Raw genomic sequence first — 20,734 nt, 5'->3', positions numbered from 1 at the left:
AATTTTACAACAGAGACAAGAAAGAATAGAAATTCACGTTTTCCCCAAACCTTTTCATTTCTTTTGTGAGGATTTGGGAGTATTGAAACAGAGCGGGCTTAACTTCCTACCCACAGTGAGGAACCACTTGAGATGACAATAATGTAGTCTTCTATAGAAACCGGTATCTCTCACACACTTAGGGTGTGACTATGAAATCACAGATTTCTTTTCTAGCAGCTCATGTGCATGTTATCAAACATACACTTAATTATTATAATCACTGCATTCTAGAAACTTTTTGACGTGAGGCTTTAGTCATTCTTAATATCAACTGGATAGTTGGGCTATCCAGTAGAATTGAAAAAGAACGTTTTCAAGGAAAAATCTCTTACCCTCTACTGCAGAGGCATTCAGACACTCAGACATCGTTTTTCTCTCTCTCTCTCTCTCTCTCTCTCTCTCTCTCTCTCTCTCTCTCTCTCTTTCTCTCTTTCTCTGTGTGTGTGTGTGTGTGTGTGTGTGTGTGTGTGTGTGTGTAACTGGGAATTGAGCCCAAGGACATTCTACTTCTGAGCTACATACACCCCCAGACCTATTTTTTATTCTTTATTTTGAAATAGGGCCTCACTAAGTTGCAGAGGACCTCACCAAGTAGCTGAGGCTGGACTCAAAGCTTCAATCCCCCTGTCTCAGCCTTCCACGTACTGGAATGACCAGCATGCACTACCATATCTGGCCAGACCTCATTATTTTTTAAAATTCAAATATGGTAAATTTCATATAGCAGTACGTTGAAATAAGGCTAAGGAAGAAAAAAAAAAAAACAGAGGAGCTTTAATTTTCCTGCATTCACTAACACAGCAATTAGTTACTCCAACACCCAAAGACAATGTTACTCTTTTACTCAAAAGCCTTCCAGAGCCCCACACTTTCAAGGCAGAGCACGAAGTCCTCAGCATGGCACATACCCTTTCATGCCAGAGCCTCATTGTGGTCCCCACTGTGCTTCCCAGAAGCTCTGAGTTACTCAGGCTCATCGCACCCTTCACCCATACCACCTCCTTTATTTGAAAGCCTCTGCAGCTTGTGTCAGACCCCGTTGCCCTTCCACTGAGTTTCCACTCAAGCTTTCTCTTCTCCAGGGTCCCCAGCTCTCCCAGGTGGACTCAGATATTCACAGAGCCACCACTGCGGTGATGGGGCTGCACCATCATTCCTTCAGTCTCTGCAATTATTTGTTAAATACCAGCTATGTTTTGACACCCAGTGGTTAGCAACAGTTCACAGCCAGAGGGACTTGTCTGGTTGAGTTATCTATCTTTGTATGGCATATAAAGATCCTTAAAGACAGGGCCATATCTCATCTCTTTCATAACTTGAAAATTCCGAGAGGTCTTTCCTGAAGATTCTATCTAAAATAGTCTGTCCACAGTGACAAGTCATTCTCATACAATTGGCCTGTGCTGTATTTTTCAAAGCACCTATTGCTGTTTTAAATGATCTCTTTAACTTATCTATTTTTCTTTCTTACCATTTTTCATTCTCGCTTGCTTATTTTCTACTAAATCTACCTCACTATGAGTTGGCTCCATTCTTGCATTCACTCTGATGTCCTTGATACCCAGAATGGTACCCAAAGTTGACTCTTTGTTGACTGAATAGATGATATGATTTCCTACCCACACATACCAGTATTATTGCTGGGCCTTACCATGAATAATGCTTTAATTTAGAATTATTTATTAAATTTAAGCTCCTTTTAGACACCAAAATATAATTGTGTATTATCTTCACACATTACTTTTAGGTAGTTATGTAGTTGTGCTTTTTTTTAGTATTGTTGACTCATAAATACATTAACAATGTTAGAACTATAATCCAACTAAAACACTCTTAATTGAATAAATTTATCAAATGTATGACTAATAGTAAAGATGATAATGTTAGGTACTCTTTGCCAAGTACTTACAAATACTTTTTTATGCATTTGTATTTGATGTTCAGCATAACTGTCTGAGGTAGGCCTTAATACCATTTGACAGAAAAAGAAACCAAAGTTCAGAGAGGAATCCCCTTTGTTCTGGTGATGTAGTGCAGTTTACCCTCTACTCCCAATATCAGCATGAATTTCAAGTATACTTATCTTAATAAAATTTATTAAAAAAACTTATAAAAGCCTTATAAAATTTATAAAAACTTTTAATAAAATACTACCATAAAGGTTATAATTACTTAGGGTTCAGACATTATGTTCATATCTTTAGCAAACAATTAAGAATTAGTTTATATAATGTTCTTAATATTTAAAAAAAATCAGCAGGAAATTAGATAGTATAATTACTGCCAAGGAACCGTTGACAGTAGAAGCACACTCCATTTGTCTAATTTCTAAAAGGCCGTACCTATATAAACATATAAAACTCTAGCACTGTGATCTTAATTTCTGGATATTAGTAGGAGAGGATTACAACATCTTATTACGTGACAAAGCCCCGCATGATCTGACCTCTGTCCATCCTCACTTTCCATATGTTACCACCCTCAGACTCCTGAACTTTTCTGTTCCCACCATCCTGAAAGCTTTGGTCTCATAACATACTAACACTGTTTTATGCATCTTTACGGTGATTTATTCTTCATGCCAGGTATCTTTCTAGCATGAGTATCTCCTCACCGTGCTCTCATGTATGAACCCTTCCCAGGGTGGCGCCCACTGCTGAGAATTTTCTTCCCAAGACCACAAACCACCAGTCTCTCTCACCTCAGCATCCTCCCTCTCTTTTCTGCTCACTACACTGACAGATCTGATTTTCTCATTCTCCTTGAACAGCCCTCAAGTTTTCTACCCAGGATCATTATACTTCCCTACAGGAGTCTTCCTCCGGATCCTCACTAAATATTTCTCTTAACTGCTTCTGTCCTTCTTTTATGTCTGTGCGTTGCTCCCACTCTAAAAGTGAACTTAAGTCTCTTCTTACAAAGAAAGGACAAGTGTTTTATGACTAGTCTTAAGAATAAATTATCACCAATTCTCTTTAATTGTCACTATCCTAAAACCTTGAAACAATATATGACAGGAATAAGTAGTGATTATCCCAATTAAGAATTTATTTTATATAAGTTATGTAGATGATGTTTTAGCACTGATTTATGCCCTTACCTTTATTTCCTGTGTATTGATTTTTCATTGTTTGTATGTTAGTGATTCTAAAATGATTGGTATATAATATGGTTCCTACTTTGAAATTATATGCCTCAGTTTACCCTGTGTATCAGTGGAAGACGTAAGTCCAAGTTCTGGAGGTGAAGCTAGAGTTTTTGTGAATGGAGGCTGTAAAGTTGCTTCTTCATTGACGACATCATCTCAAAGCACATTGGTCAAGGACACAGTGAGAAAGCTGATGTCTAATTTAAGGTAAAGTTAATTACTCATATTTTCCACATGCTTTCTTGAACTTTCTAAGCAGTGACAACTTCTGTTTTTTCCCCCCACCCAGCCACGTAATAATGTTATTGAATTTATTCAATGGTATGATTTTATGATATGTCTTCTAACTAGAATTCGATATATCACAGATTAACTGCCCCTCGAAATAGAATAACAGTCACCAACAGCCTCTTGATATATGACCCAGCAATGTGGTGGATGATAGTCCTCTTTGATGTAATAAAAATTATTACTGAATTTCCTCGTTATTTTTTCCTCTTACAGGAAAAAAAACTCTTGCAACATTTATGGCCTTTAAAAGTCTGTTTTTGTAATTTTAGATATTAAGCTTCTTGAGGGAAACTGAGTTCTACCTTTTTGTTTGGGCTATTTGAGAAATCTAGATATTTGGATCTCAGCTCTCTAAGGAAGTAGCCAGGAAGGGAGGAAAGCCAGGGTTTTTTCAAATAGGGACGGATGAAAGGAGAGACCTTTTGACCAGGCATACAAAGGAGAGATCCTGAATATGAGAATTCTCAAAAGAGTAGAAGGAGGTAGGAAGACAGAGAAGGTAGAGGTTGTACCTGTATATAAGGCCCAGGCTTTGGTCGTGTTTGTGAAAGGGAGACTACTAACCACTGTAGTCACTAATTCAGTTCTGAAGACACCAGGGGCTTTAAGGGTTTCTCTGTGGCAACATCCAAGGCATGTAGGCCCTACCTGCTGTCCTGCCAAAAGCCCTGGCCCAGGGGATAAGGAAGCACTCTTATTTTAAATGATAAGATGCTTGTTGATGGATCGATGGAACAAGAGTGCTGCATTCCTGATCAGCAGTTTTGAACCACCAGAGCTGCTGGGCTGGCCCGCTTACACCAGAACGGAAATGAGACAGACGCCGGGCAGGCCCCAGCATCATACAAATGTTATGAGGTCATAAAAGGCCACTTGCCTCATGACCCAAAAGGATGTCAGTCCCACACTGCTATTTCCCTCAGTAGACTACCTGAAAGATGGAAATCTCCAACAAGTTTCTAACCCTGTGTCAGCATTTTTTCAAAATTAATATTGCAGGTCCTGATTTGCAATTGGGTAGCCTTAAATTTAAGTCCCAATTGGTTATTTACTAGTTCTAAGGTTCAGTCATATTATTCATTAAGGCATGTTAGTATGCAATGAGTTACATATATATCTATGTTTATATATGTATGTACATATATGCATATATGTGTGTGCCTTGCATATATATATATATATATATATATATATATATATCTGAATAAATGTGTGATTATCATTTAAAATATAAGGATATAAGTTTATACCCAATGATTGGGCTAGTACTAGAAATAAACCAGGCTTAAATAAACCAGAGGTTTTTTTTTAACAATAGTAATAGTTATTATTTTGAGCCCTTATTATATTTTAGGCACTCACTCAAGTATTTTATGAGTTAATTTCTTGCTTTGACAATGAAGTTTTATGAGGCTGACTACACACACACCACACACACACACACACACACACACACACAATATATATATATATATGAATATATATATATAAATATATATTATATATATCATATGAATGAGGAAACTAAAGCTTAGGGAAATAGCAACATATTGAAAGTCACATGGAGCTGGGCGTGGTGGTGCACGCTTGTAATCCCAGCATTCGGGAGGCTGAGACTGGAGGATCGCAGTTCACGGACAGCCTCAACTACTTATTGAGGCCTTCTGCAACTTAGTGAGACCTTGTTTCAAAATAAAGAATAAAAATATAGGTCAGGGGTATAGCTCTGTGGCTGAATGCCCCTGGGTTCCATTCCCAGACCCCCCCACCCCCCCCACACACAAAAGAAACATGTACGGGGTATGTAGGCCCTACCTGCTGTCCTTTAGGACTCATGCCCACCAAAAGCCCTGGCCCAGGGGATAGGAAGCACTCTTAGTTGTAAATGATAAGACGCTTGTTGATGGATCGATGAAACCAGAGTGCTGCATTCCTGATCAGCAGTTTTGAACCACCAGAGTTGCTGGGCTGGCCTGTACAATTTGATGGTTACTAAGGACAGGGCTGAGGTTTAAGCCCAAGATCTCTGATTTGGAGTCCCATGTTTTTAACTGTACTTAAACAGATAGACATCTTTCTGTACTGTCTGCAGTGTGTGACTTGAAGAAACCTGTGTGCTGCAGCAAAGTTTGGATGCATAGTTACTTGTCTACTTGGAAAACCTTCCCTTTCAAACTCATTATTTTCCTTGGCTAATTTTTATTCTTCATATAAGTGCAACATTTCTATTCATTTTAATGAGTTTCATGTGATCAAAGGGGGATAATTCAGTTGAATGTGCTGAGACTTTAAATAGCATTCACTTCTATCATTAGGCATCAATAGGACATTAAAATTTGCCAGATTTTTTTTTAATTTCTCTGAAACCATGTCCCCGATGAGCATCCAAGCATCTCCTTAGTGCTGAGAATTATCATACATCTATCAACTCAGCCCTCTGAAAACCAAATCTGTTAATATATCAGCACTGTTCTATACCAACTTAAATTTCCTGTAGTAATTATTGTGTTAAAAACATTTCATAGGAAATTGTTGCACAGGACACAATGTTTTAAGTGGAACAAAATGAGCTCCTCATTTTACAAGATTTCTCTTTCACGCCCTCAGAGGCACATAGTATGTTTTCTCACATTCCCCAGTGAAGGAAGATTTCTTGTTTTTGCTGTGTATTGCTTTTGGGGTTTTCTGTTCTGCACTGTTTCATGTCTGGTCCGCATGTTATATCCTATTAATGCAAGTCTGATAGTCTATTAGGATTTTCTCTAAGAAAACACTGTGTTGAGAAAGTAATATGGCTAAGGTGTGAAAGAGAAATGGCCTTAAGCTGGACCAGTTCAAACCTTGGCCATATTTATAGAGGCAGTGCTTATTTTGTATGTTTATTCATCTAACTGAATCCTACAGAAACAGCCAACTCAAACTCTTTATCTATGAATTCAGATTCTACAAAAATTTGAGTGAGATGAGTAGCATATACAAAGGATATCCTGAGAACAAGTAATAGATCTGGAAAGGATCTGCAGAATATTTAATTCTTAAACTCTTAAGAGACAGTGTTAAAGGTCAATTTCTGATTTTATTGTCATATCTTGGTGTGAAGTTGTGAGTAAATGCTCCAGAGAAAGGACTTTTTCTAGGTGGGAAAAGCACTTAGTTCAAGAGTCCCTCAGAATGTACAGAATCTACTCAGTTCATACTAGAGAGTAGACACTGAGTTATTCCTATAATTTCATATTGTATGCCTCCTGGCTCACCTCCTTGAAGGGCCTTTTATGGGTTATAGGATCATATGTCTGTCCTAGAGAAGCCTGAAGTTTTGACAGTAGAGAAAGGTTTGATAAGATGTACCCTCTAGAACAAAAGAAAGCCTCATCAAAGAATACCATAGAAGAAAGGGACTCAAGCTAGGAACTGAAGGGATCTTTAAAGAACTCCTGAACTTTTATCTTTTTTGGTATCTTACAGTTTTGTGATTTTGGAAAACTTATAGTTAATAGTATTCAATTTTTTCTGAATTAGTTTGGTGGGAAAAGCTCTATGTGTTTGTATCTAAGATTGCCAGTTGCTAGATAATCTATCTTTAAATCTAGTCAGTCTTATGGGACAGAATCCCCAAAGAAGAAACCAGTTAGCAGCAACTCTATTTTAGAAGAAAGTAAACTGCTAAATACTGGGAAGCCTGAAGAAAGACAGACACAGAGGATGATACAGGGAATTTTCTTGGGCCTAATTGTGGGTGTGTCTTTCATAGCCAGGAAAGCAGAGTGGCTCAGAATAGATATTACTACTCAATCAAATCAAATATTCCATAAATATTTTATTAAATTATGCATGCAAAAAATATAGCATTGGTTGGCACATATCTAGAACCTTATGAAGGGAAGTTGGATCTGACCCAGAGACTCAGATATTTTATCACAGGAAAATATTCAGTTCTTCAATGCATGGTACAGAGGGCCTGGCAGATTTCTTCATGTGCCCCACTCCTGTGTTTGTCTAACTACTTTTAGGGCTCCCTAGATATGAGCTAGGGGTCTTGTTGGTATCCGTGATGCTTCATTTTAATTCTCCTCTGAGCATTTATCAACCTGCTTCGACACTAGGTTGTCTGCCTTCCACGCTAGGTTGACTCAGCACTGAGACATGTACTGGGTTCCTTTTTGGGGGGCATGATGGTTCCTCTATAGAAACCACAGAGCAAAAACCATGTATTAGTAGGATTCAAGGAGTATCTTCAGAATTAGTGAGGTTGATAAAATACAAAATCATGAAGATTACAGTGATTTCAGTAAAGCCTTTACATGAAATAGTGTTTAATTTTAAAATAGTATCATTTATCACCTATCAATTTATAGAAATAAAGTACATGTGTGACACATATTCTTTTGACTATATAGATGATGTTCAGTATAGATTTTGAAGTAGAGATTCCAGAATTTTAGATTAACCAAAAGCTATCTAGAAACCTTTTTCTCATCAACCCATCTTTTCACCCTCTCTCACTCCTCAGCAAATACCAACACCACTTATTGGTTTAACCAAAGAGTAATTCTCAGGCAGTTGCTTATTTGCTCTAAATATGAATACACAAAAAAGTATACTCACCAAAGAAAGAAGTGGTTTCAACCCTGTGGTGGTATAGGATGCTGGAGCTGAGAAGAAGCAAGAGTGGTTTGTCTAGAAGACTTCTCACTCTCCTGCCCCCCAACTAGTCACAGGTTGGCCCCTGTTCCTTCTCCCAGGAACTCTATGTGCAGTTTTATTTCTACACCATCTGATTTCTTCTCATCTTGGAACTGTAAATATCAACACAAATATACTTAAAATACTGGGAATGCATTAGAAGAAAGCTGTTTTATCTTGGGCATCCCATATTATTTTACAATTGAAAAGATTTATAAATCTTTGATAACAAGCATAGAGCTCTTAGAGTACATCAACATGAAACCACTTCACTTTTAAGATGTGATGGTTGTAAATTTCTAGATTTCATATTCTCTCATGACTGAAATATGCGCTGTGTAAGCAATTAAACCCAGAAAAGCTGTCATGCTCAGCGTGGGTGTGCTGCTTTTTGGAAAAAATGAAGCACCCTTCAGAGCACTGGTCACTGCTGTTTGAGAAGAGCAGTGTCCATATATGATTTCTAACCACAACCCTGGAAGGCCTAATGAAAGGAATTTCTCTGGAAAGGTAGGCTCTTTGACTTCCTAAGGGAAAGAGTCAATAATCCTATTGCCACCTGTTTTCCTCCAAGAAGCTTACAATATTGAGTTCTCTGCAGAAAACAACGCTCAAACAGGTGCCTGGCTTTCCTGGACCGATTGGTGATGGTTGCTAGGCACTATGCATTTCTCTTCCTTTCCCACTTTTCTTTTCCTTTCTTTTACTGATTTTTAAAACTTTGAAATAAGTATAAATTGCTTGTTGTCTAGTTGGTTGGTTGATAGGCACTGGGGATTGAAAATCTGGCATTCTGCCTTTGAGCTATACCCCCAACCCCCACCCCAATTTTTAAATTTTGAAATGAGGTCTGGATAAGTTTCTGAGGCTGGCCTAGAACCTGTGATCATCCTGTCTCAGCCTCCCAAGTACTGGGATTACAGGTGGGTACCATTACACCTGGCTGAAACAAGTGTAAATTGACATGAAGTTTTAAGAAATAATGCAGAAATCAAACTGTGTTCTTTCCTTAGCCTCCCCAAATAGGAACATCTTGCAAAACTGTATAGAACAGTATCAAGAACAATCAAGGTGTTGATGTGACAAAGTGAAGTCTTACAATATTTCCATCACTTCAAGGGTCTCTCCTATTGCCCTTTTATATCCACACTCATGCCTCCCCAGTTTATGCTTCTTGAAGAACACTTTGGTGCCAGTGGCAAAAACAGAACATTGGGTAGAAATTAATGTTCATCTTTGCCAGATATTTAATACCCAGGAGACAAACCCAGTTTGGACAGGTGACCCCTACATGTCTTATGTCTGTATATTCCTGTTTCTGGTGTGCTTCTATTCCTAGGGAGATCCTTCTTTATTTTTTCCCCGAGTATCAACTCCCATCAGAACTTGACGACACAACTGTAGAAGAACTTGGAGCAAGTTCTGAGGTAAGCTGGCTACTTTGGAACTCAGAGAATGACAGAATAGCTTGAGTTTCAGTGAAGAAAATAGTAAAGTGTTTTCAATGAGAGGACCCAGAAAGGTTTGAGTAAAGATGGGCATCTGTATACCAACCAGGTGACCCAGAAGTAAAGGTGCCAATGAAATCACATGGATAAAATGAGGTGGCTATGCAGAGAGGGTGTAGGAGGCTGATAACAGCAGTCACCTGTAAAGATCAGAAGAAATAGGACACCATAGTAGCAATCTCTATGCTGACTATTCAGTAGTCACTTACCACACCCGACGTTCCAGAAGCTCCACTACCCAGTGCCTCACCTTCTTCTTCTTGAAGTACTGTCTTTGCATAGCTTTCTCCCCCTTAACCCCCATCTTTCTGGCAACTTTTTTTTTTTTTACTTAATTTCTTTCTCTTTTTTTTTTTTTTTTTGACGGTCTGGGGATGGAGCCCAGGGGTATTTGACCTCCAAGCTACACCCCCCAGCCCTATTTTTTTTATTATTTATTTTGAAACAGGGTCTCACTAAGTTGCAGAGGGCCTCACTAAGTAGCTGAGGCTGTCCAAGAACCGCGATCCTCCAGTCTCAGCTTCCTGAATGCTGGGATTATAAGCGTGCGCCACCATGCCTGGCTTACTTAATTTCTGAGTGCTCTCAAGCCCAAGTACTCCTTCCTGGACCACTCTCTTTTCTTTATTAAACACCATTTCTAGGTGATGTCATCTAGTTTCTGACAATACTAACCCAGGTGCCAGCAATTCCTCATCTATTTTTCTAAAACACCCTTCCAAGATCCAGACTCCAGTTGCCTTCCAGACCTCTCCTTTGGATATGTATTATTTTATCATTTTATTTTCCTTCACCTTGATATTTTTTATATGCACTTCTTAACAATGTTGTATTTATTTATGTAAATTATCTGAATCCACTTTTTGGATTTTGGAATGAAAAGAGGTATAATTTAGTTAATTAATTTAATTGCACCCAGGCTTAAAAGACCCATAGCACCAATATTGGCTAGTTCCAGGCTTTTTTTTTTTTTTTTTAATACCAGATACTTCCATGTTACAGCTCTGTTGCAGACAGCTCATTCTCAAAAGTTAATATCCTGTTCTTTTATCATTTATGAAAACAGCTGGAGCAATGCCCAGAGCAGACAAACAAAAAGCTGAAAATGTGTTTCGACCAGGTAAGCATTTTTTCAGTGTAGCCATTTTTATTCCAAATGACCCTGTGTTGCAAAGGAGAAATAATGCAAATTTCAAATGTTAGGTTTGGAAGAAAATCAAATTTGCATTTACTTATTGAGATTTAGATGAATGTGAAGTATATCTGATATCATAGAGCAGCATCTTTTTAATTTTAAAATGCAAATGTTTCCACAACATAAAGCTTATAAAAAGTAGGACTGTTTTGACAAGAAGGATATTCAGTCTTTAGAAAATACAGTTACTGAATCATTGAATCTTTAAACTAAATCAGAAAATTTTAAATTATTTCAGATAATTTTATAATCTTGGTTTCTTAGTATCTTATTAACAATTTGTAGGTTTATGATTTTCCACTGTAAAAGTAGTTATAAAAATATTAATATAAGAATGAAATTTAAAAACATTCATCCATTGTTTCAAACCATACAAGTTTACTGATATTAATATTTTTGTGTACTTTATTATAATCTTTTTCTCTGAGCAAAGTTTTAACAGTTGTCCAATAAGTCCATGTATCTAGTTTTGAAAAATTTTCTGAAGGGAAAGGAGAGTCAATGGCGTCTTTCACTTCTACAACAGAAATAGCTCTAATGATCATATGCTCTCATTTTCTTTATTTTACACTCTGGGAAACAGGGACTCCAAGATACGAACTTAGCCGAATCAACAGTGTTGGGGACAGGGAGGATTAATGTTGAGCAAAGATAACCAACTCATCTAGAAATCTCCTGGATACCACCACGCCTAGGATTTTTTTGTGCCCCAGGATCAATATTGAGGTTTCAGGTCGTTGTTGACACTTTGTTTTCTCAAGCCTGTACATCATCATATACTCTAGCACCTTCCTCCATGTGCTTATGCTTATGACAGTTTTCTGGAAAACTACCATGACAGCATGAAAATCTGTAAAGACTAAGAGGTGAACAGCACCTCTGAAATTGTGCAGTAAGAAGGGACCAGCACCTCTGGAGTTGCGCAAAGTACGCCTGTAAGCAGCAGTCCTGCCTCATCTCTTTTGTAGATAATGGTGTACATTTGAATATTCTTGCATTGTCAGTGAAAAAGAATTGTGAACTAGAAAACTAGAACCTAAACCAGATTCCTTCTTAAAAATTAAATCATAAAATACTTAAATTTTAGAGTGTGCCCAAACTTAACAACCATTGTTGCCTCTGATGTTTCTGAGTGAGTGCCTGGTGGGCTGTGATAAGCAACTAGAAATGAAACGGTATTATAGTTTTCTATTACTGTTCAATTGAAAAGTGAATTCAGTTAAACCAGTAATTAATATATTCAGTTTAAAGACTATCTTGTCAATATTTCTTACCTAGAATAAAAGATAAAATTTATTTGTAGTATGGTGTGTGTGTGTGTGTGTGTGTGTGTGTGTGTGTGTGTGTGTGTGTGTGATGCTAGGGATTGAACCCAGGAATATTCTACCTCCCAGCTACACTCCAAGCCCGATTTTTTTGTTCTTTTTTTTTTTTTTCAATACTGAGGATGGAACCTAGGGGTATTCTACCTCCAAGCTATACCCCTACCCCTATATTTTTTAGTCTTTTTATTTTTTTGAAACAGGGTCTCACTGAGTTGCGAAGGACCTCACTAAGTAGCTGAGGCTGTCCACGAACTGTGATCTTCCAGTTTCAGCCTCCCAAATGTTGGGATTACAAGCGATCTCCACCATGCCCAGCTTTATTCTTTATTTTTGAAACAGGGTCTCACTGAGTTGCAGAAGGCCTCACTAAATAGCTGAGGCTGGCCGCAAACCCTGATCCTTCTGTCTCAGCCTCTCAGGTACTGGTATTACAAGCGTGTACTACTATGCTTTACAATATGTTTTGATCCTGTATAAGCACTTATATATAATTGAAATCACTAATTGAAAGACAAACACTAGACTACATAATTTCATTTAACTCTTACAACTTTGGGAAGTAGGGATTACTATCTCCACTTAAGCAATGAAGAATGGAGATCCAGAAAGATAATATGCCAATTTCATGGTTCAAGTAAAGATCAGATCTGAGATTTTAACTTGGAATTATCCTATTTTAAGGCTCTTTTCATAAAGATCGATTTTTTCCATCTTATTCTATCCAGACTTTAATGCTTGATTTTTGTGATAGAGTTTGCACATATCATTTGCAGTTGCAGTTGCAGTAGGTGTATTACAGCTTCTCAGCCTACTGGTATAGAAGAGACCAGGAGACCCTGATGAAACTGAGATATGGAACAAGTGGAATCATGACTTTGCTGACCATGAAACTATGTGGTCTTAAGGACTTCTAAAAGACCAACTAGCTTTAGGTGAATGGCTATAAAAACCACACAAGCCATTTTTTGATATTCACATAGAGAATATATCTATGTGACTTGCTTTTGCTTTAGGGTATATACTTTTAATAAAAAGAGCTAGATCAAAGCACAGGTGCAGTCTGTGTAAGTCACCTCACCCTGACTATATGAGGGCTTTTTGAAACTACCATTATAGTGGTCAATATTTCATGACAGTGTTGGTAGCCTTGTACCACCTGACTTGACCCACCATATTTTTTTTCCTCACAAGCCATTTTCTCCATCCAAAATGACTATCTGAGCACTGCTCCAAACCATTTACACCAGCCTGCCTCCAAGCCTTTCCCCAGGATAGTTATCTGCTCTCCTTGTTCACAGTGGGACTCTTGAGGGCCTTCCACACTAGACAGAGATTGATCATTACAGTCTTCCACATGAATCTGTTCTCAGTCTCTCCATGTGAAATTAATCATGATCTCTCTGTGTTGAGAGAACCATCAAACTTTATCTTATCATTAAGTAAAATGTCCGCCCTCTATAGAAGTTTCTTGTATTTCATTTTCTCAACTATAGAGTCCTTGAAGTTAGTGATCCTGTGTTATCCTAGGGGCATTCAGTAGGTGTCTTTGAATGCATATGGATCTATGTCAAATCAAAGATGATTATTTCTGCTGTAATGTCTGCCTGTATAAACACATCCGTGTATATCCCTATTTGTATAGTACAAGTTCTATAGATCTCATAGACCTTCTTTGTTTTACACAAACTTGTTAGGATTGTGGGGTTACACAGTGGCTAGAGCTGGACTTTATAAATTCAGTAGGAAATTAAGATCTCAGCTGAATAGCTCTTCTTCAGAATCCTAATTATAGTTTGAATTACTGGAATTTGGAAAGAATTTCATTTTTGATCTGCCACAAATATCTCTACAAGAGTGGTTTAACCAGAAGAATTAAGCTTCTTGAGTTTTTACCATTTTCTTTTCACCCTAAAATGTTAATACAAAATTGTTATAGTTTATGGACATTTCCTGGAGATATTTACCTAAGAAAAGTAGAGGAATGCTTTTTAAAAAACAGATTGCAGTGTTTGAAGGAAATATAGTTTGCGGATTATAAAAAGTTGACCTTTGAGAGATTGAATATGACCCACACACAATAGTGTGCCGTGTAAATGTTCTTGTCGTCACATTAACCGTGTTGGGGTTTATCTTTGTTTTTGTCTTTTTACTTTTAATTTTGAAATACTATTTTGAGATATATGCCCATGATTCACAATAACTTGCAAAAATAATAATACAGAGAGGTGCCACATACCCATCACTAAGTTTCCTCCAGTGCTCATGTTTTATATATTGTGAGTACGATATCAAAACCAGGAAAGTAAAATGAGTGAAACCCGTGTCATTTTATCATATATGGATTTGAGCAAGCAACACTGAAATAAGAATCCAGAATTCCCATCACCATAAATGTCTTCCTTGTGCTACTGCTACCTTCTTTTTTTTTTTAAGTGCGTGTGTGTGTGTGTGTGTGTGTGTGTTTGGGGGGGAGTTGAACCCAGGAATGTTCTATCTCTGAGCTATGCCCCCCAACCCTAGTTTATTTTTTTATTTTGAAGCAGACCTTGCCAAGTTCCTGAGGCTGGCCTCAAACCTGTAACCCTTCTGTCTCAGCCTCCCAGCTACTGGGATTACAGGTGACAGCCACCACATTGGTGTTTGATACTCTTTTATAGTCATTCTCACCGCACCCCACACACACAGATGCCTCTAACTTCAGAAAACCACTCATCTGTTCTCCATTTCCATCACTGTCATTTCAAGAATATTCTAGAAGTACTCCTGGAACACACTGTACGCCTTTTACAGTTGTCCTTATAATTTCACATCAGGGTGGATTCGTTTGAACCACCCCATCATGTTACCATGAGGCTGTAACTGTCTTCTGTATTTCTATCTTTTAATAAAGTTCTTTAAATCCTCAGCAAGAGTCCGAGCTAGTCGTATTTATCCTTAGCTTAGGACAAAAACCCGCGCTTTTTATCCTTTTTATCTTTTTTTTTTTTTTTTTTTTGTGGTTTGAGGGAAATTGTGTCCGGAACCCTAACAGGGGTCCCCGGGGATAGTGTCCCCAAACCCATAACAATTCTGGTCCTAACAACAACAACAACAACAACAACAACAACAACAACAACAACAACAACAACAAAAACCTAAAGAGCCGGGCGTGGTGGCACAAGCTTTTAATCCCCGTGCTTGGGAGGCTGAGACAGGAGGATCACACAGGTTCGAAGCCAGCCTCAGCTACTTAGTGAGGCTCTCAGCAACTTAGTGAGACCCTGTTTCCAAAAATAGGTCTGGGAGTATAGCCCAGAGGTAGAAAGCCTCTGGGTTCTACCCCCAGTACCACACACACACACACACACACACACACACACACACACAAATCCTAGGCCTACACCTGATTGAGGCAGAAAGGCTTTTGGGCCAAGTAGGAAATCCCATAATCATAATCCCCATAATCATGAAAAAAGGGCCTGGATGGAGCTAATGGGAGGGCTCACACCTTAGAAGATTATTGGTTAAGCAAGATGAAGGATGCGGTATCTTTATAAAAACTGTTCTGTATCCAAAAACTTAAGTAACTTATTTTCAAGTTACTCTCCTATACCCACTCTGGTATAGGGCTTTCATCTGTCATTTCTTTCTGTATTTGTAATAATAATAAAATTACTTAAGCTCACAGCAAAAAATAATAATAATTTAACATCATTTCTGGTCTCTTCATGTATAACAACAGCATTTTTTTTTCATAGCTGATAAGCGATATAGCTGTCTTCCTACATAATGATGTTTTTAATATTTCACATTTTTCTTGAATTTTGTTCAGGTTTATTTTATTATTACATTATTTTCATTTTAAAAAAGAGTTTCTTGCCGGGCGTGGTGGCGCACACTTATAATCCCCGTGCTTGGGAGGCGGAGACAGGAGGATCACGCAGGTTCAAAGTCAGCAGCCTTGGCTTAAGAGACCCTGTTTCAAATTAAAAGTATAAAATAGGTCTGGGAGTGTAGCCCGGAGGTAGAAGGGTTTCCAGGAACCCCTGTACCACCAAAAAAAAAAAAAAAAAAGTGTTTCTTGGCTATTATTCAAGATGGCAAAAGCTGTAAAATTCTAGAGTCCTGGAAACTCAGAACTCTAAGTCGCTGGTGACATTTGAACTCTCTGTGACACTGCTCTCCTACTTCTTGCTGAGTTGAATTGTTTACCTGACTCCATCTTTCCATGGGGGACAGGTCACCCCTGGCCTTGCTGGAAGCCTCCAGGGGAAGCAGCCATGAAGCTTCCTCAACAGGGTGGTTGCTGTCTTTGTTGTAAGTCATCGGTTTCTCATAGGGTGAATTAAAGATGTTCAAAAGTGGATGCCCTATAATAAGCAAGAATGGAATTTTTGTAAATAGTTACAAGAGAAGATTATGAATATACTCATTAGAAAGAAACGGTGGAAGTTTAGGGTAGTGGATATAATATGTTAATTACCCTGAGTGGATCATTACCCAACTCATACATGAATTAAGACAAAACAAATGAAAAAAGCAGACCCCCTCCAAGCCCTCTGAATGTGGCCCAGGAAGGCAGGATTGCCCTGTGCTTGAAGTTCCCGAGGTGCGTCCTGTGACCTGCTCTCCTGACTCCCATCACTTAGTGCTGTATACCAGGCTTGGGAATGTGGAGTGGAACACAACCAAATCTTTTTACCTGGAGATTACATATGAAAAGGGAGAGGCGGGAAACACACACATAAGAATCCTGTAGAGTCACATGATAGAGGAGAAACATGTCAGTAAACAAGCATGTGACATGGCATGCAATTCAACAATGGCATGTACCAGGGAATTAACCGTGATGGTGTATTGGGGAAGGGAGAGATTTTAGGCATAGCAGGCAAAGAGTATCTGAGGCAGTGATTATTCAGCACAGACCTATGGCCAGGAGGGAGCTTTGTGCAGAAGTGAAACTGAACTTATCAAACTGAGAAAGCATCCGGAGCAGGGGGCCTGAGGCAGGAATGAGGCAGACATGTGCCTGGAGGAGTCTTCCTGGAACTCAGGAGGCAAGGTCGGAGCAGGTAGGGCTGATGAGGATTTCAGTCAAGTTCTTGGTGCCCCACACAGGCTTCAGGAAGCTTAACGCTCTAAAAATCTAAGATTTATGAGCCAAGTGTGGTGGCACAGACTTGTAATCTTAGTACTTGGGGGGCTGAGACAAGAGGATCACAGATTGGTGGTCAGCCTCAGCTACTTAGTGAGGCCTTTGGCAACTTAGTGAGACCTTGTTTCAAAATAAAGAACATAAAGTAGGGCCGAGGTGTAGCTTGGAGGTAGAATGCCCCTGGGTTCAATCCCTGGTATTGTAAAATAAATAAATAAATAAACAAACAAATAATAAAATAAGGTTTATTTGCAAAGCAATCTAGAAACCTCAGTATTAGCTTCATCTCTTTTAAAATAATTTATTTTTAAGCATTCCTAATATAATTATCTAATTTTAGAGATGGGGCAGGGGAAGGAGGGCAGTGGCAGTTCAGAGACCTGCTGGAGGTTATAAAGAGCCATGCCCTTAATAGCAGCCATGCTGGAACTGGAGCTTTTTGTAACAAAAGATTCTCAGTTCGGGGATGGTGTGGTGGTGCACACCTGCAGTCCCAGCACTAGGGAGACTGAGAGTCTCATCTTTAACATACTGTTACATGCATGCAGGGCACACAGCCAATGTTTGCCAAGATGAAGCACTATTTTCATCCCTGTTCCCACATACTCCTCTCTATTAATAGTATATGAAAAGTACAGATAATCAGAAGGTAAGTTGCTCACAGAAATCCAAGTCAAGTGCTAAATCAAGACTTTAATGCTCTTTACTTATCCTTCTGTCAACTCTAATAATATGAGACTTACTTAAAGATACAGTGCCCTTTCTTCCTTAAGATACACTGATTTTTTGTGTGTGTGTGGTGCTGGGGTTCCTGGAAACCCTTCTACCTGTGGACTACACTCCCAGACACCTATTTTTTATATTTTTATCTGGAAACAGGGTCTCTTAAGTCAGCAGGGCTGGCTTTGAACCTGCGCGATCCTCCTGTCTCTGCCTCCCAAGCACAGGAATTACAAGCGTGTGCCACCATGCCCGGCCAGATACACTGTTTTTATACTTGCATTACCTTATACTATCAACTAGAAAGTTCTGGAGGGCAAAGATTACCTTAAATGTTTCTATTATCTATAATTAATGCCTCAAATTTACAAAGCACCAGATGTTTATTAAGTAGAATTACAGATGAGGTTTTGTTTGTTTAAAAGACTTTACAGAAAGAAAAACCAATGACAGCCATGAGTGGCTGGCAGGATGGTGTGGATCTGGCAGGGAAGGGTCTGTACATGTTAGTGAGTATGATACAGGTGAATAAGAGGGGACAAGGAAAGCCCAGTGGGCACATATTACAGCCTTCCTTTCAACCAAATCATATCAAAACACAGAAATCTTATTTCAGAAACCTTAAAATGCTTATCAAAATGCAATTTCCTGCTGGGCGTGGTGGCGCACGCTTGTAATCTCCACCCTTGGGAGGCAGAGACGGGAGGATCGAGCAGGTTCAAAGCCAGATGTGCTGGCTTAAGAGACTCTGTTTCCAAATAAAAATATAAAATAGGTCTGGGAGTGGGAGTGTAGCCCAAAGGTAGAAGGGCTTTCAGGAACCCCAGTACCACCAAAATAGTACTACTACTACTACTACTACTAATAATAATAATAATAATAATAAAAGCAATTTTCCCTGTATCTCTTTTCTCAGAATTACCTCTGGTCCTCTCAAGTATTGATCCAAGTAATTAGTATCATTCTAAAATGAAGGCATTTATACTGTCCATTACCTCTTTCTTCTTCATGAGGGCCCTCCAGCACAATTTGGGATCTTGGAAAATACCAAGGACTTGGAATTAGCAATGGACATATGGATAACTATCCATACTCTTCCCATCAGGATAAAGAACCCAAAAAGAGCATCCTCATTCTGTAGCTTCTGTACTTTATAGACACTGCAAACTTGAGCTGTAAATACAACCACATCATCTTGAAGTTATATAGGCCTATGAGTTACTCCTGTGATGGTGAGAGTGCCATAGCCACTTGCCCCCTTTGTGTTTTGAATAACTTGATATCACTGATGGAAAATTCAAATTCAACCACATGGGTTGAATTTGTTTTAAATTCCAAAGCAAAGTTCTTCCAATATATCTTAGTATGCCTCTTTACTTAAATGATAATTACTGAAATATTGTATACATTTTTCTCCTCTGTCTTCCTTTTATATCAGAAAGGAAGTTTGCTTAAGGGTATCAACAGTTTGGACCACCTACCATACTTACACACAGACTTGACAATTGGTATGTGTGTGCAGAGTGAGAATATGAAATAGCTTTATGATTATTAAGGGGATTGATAATATTTTTAAACTCTACTAAGCTCTTTAAAAATGTTTCCAGATCCAGAATGTTTACATGGTCCAGTATGAGAAAAAAATAAAGAGAAAAGTGCAGTCCATTATCTATGATGCAAATAGAAGAGGCGTGCTTAATGAAGTCTCACTTGGACAGTGTGAACAAAAAAGAAAAGTTACTGAGGATAAATTGAAGAATCTTCGTGTAAAATTGGCAGCGCTGTTGCAGAAGCTTCAGCTGGTGAGTAGCAAAACTATGTGTGAGTTAGGAATATACTTACCGGAAGAATCTTTGGGCTAGATTCCCCTCCCAACATCATCATTTCCTTAATGACCGTGGGCAAGTGACCAAGCCTAGCCCTTGATATCTCTAAAAGGACACTGAAATAAGACATAAATAAACTTTGAAGGTATTTATTGGAACTTTTAAGTTTTTTTCTGTTCTCCAGCTTGTGGCACTACATCTGCTTATAATCCCAGCACTTGGAAAGCCAAGACAGGAGGATCACAGGTTCAAGGGCAGCCTCAACAATTTAGTGAAACCCTCAGCAACCTAGCCAGACCCTGTTTCAAAATAAAAATTTTAAATGGGCAGGGGTGCAGACAGTGAAATTCTAATTAGCAATAAAGATACAAATTATGTCATTGTGGGAAAATGGTTGGACCTGGAGGACATTATGTTAAGTGAGATTAACCAGTAACAGAAAGTGAAGGGCTATATGTTTTCTCTTAGCTAGGGAGTAATCAGCACACAGAAAAGATTTTAAATAAAGAAGGAGAAACCCCATTGGAGGATGGAGGAGGTCTAGAGGAGCGTGATGGTAGGGGAAGGAGAATTAATGAAAACATTTTTATTGACATTGTGCACATATATGAAATTATCACTGCCTATCTCAATATTATGTATGGGAAAGGGGAAGTCATGGGAAGGGAACTGGGGAAGCCCACCAAGTGCTGAGTGTATGTACGTCCCTATCAGTATGAACCGCATTATGATGTGGGACTACAGTGCAAAGGTATATTTTTTTAAAAAGTTTAAAAAGGGGAGGGGAATAGGTGTAGCTTAGAGGTAGAATGTGCCTGGGTTCAATCCCCAGCACACACATACGTAAAATTCTATTTTTTCC

General features: G+C 38.6%; 1 protein-coding gene across 1 annotated transcript in view; it reads left to right on the top strand.

Annotated features, from left to right (window-relative positions):
- The window catches only part of MORC1 (MORC family CW-type zinc finger 1), a gene marked incomplete at both ends in the record, with an annotated part of 181,031 nt that overhangs the window by 153,221 nt on the left and 7,076 nt on the right, over window positions 1-20,734 (top strand). The window contains 4 exons of the mRNA XM_080696508.1: window positions 3,242-3,397; window positions 9,504-9,591; window positions 10,739-10,792; window positions 19,654-19,848. Coding sequence (XP_080552634.1) covers window positions 3,242-3,397; window positions 9,504-9,591; window positions 10,739-10,792; window positions 19,654-19,848 — 493 coding nt within the window. The remainder of the gene's footprint in view (window positions 1-3,241; window positions 3,398-9,503; window positions 9,592-10,738; window positions 10,793-19,653; window positions 19,849-20,734) is intronic.

Source organism: Muscardinus avellanarius (genome assembly GCF_963383645.1).
Source record: "Muscardinus avellanarius genome assembly, chromosome: 5".
NCBI lineage: Eukaryota > Metazoa > Chordata > Mammalia > Rodentia > Gliridae > Muscardinus > Muscardinus avellanarius.
Note: the sequence above shows the minus strand (reverse complement) of the source record. Positions and strands in the feature narration are given on the sequence as shown.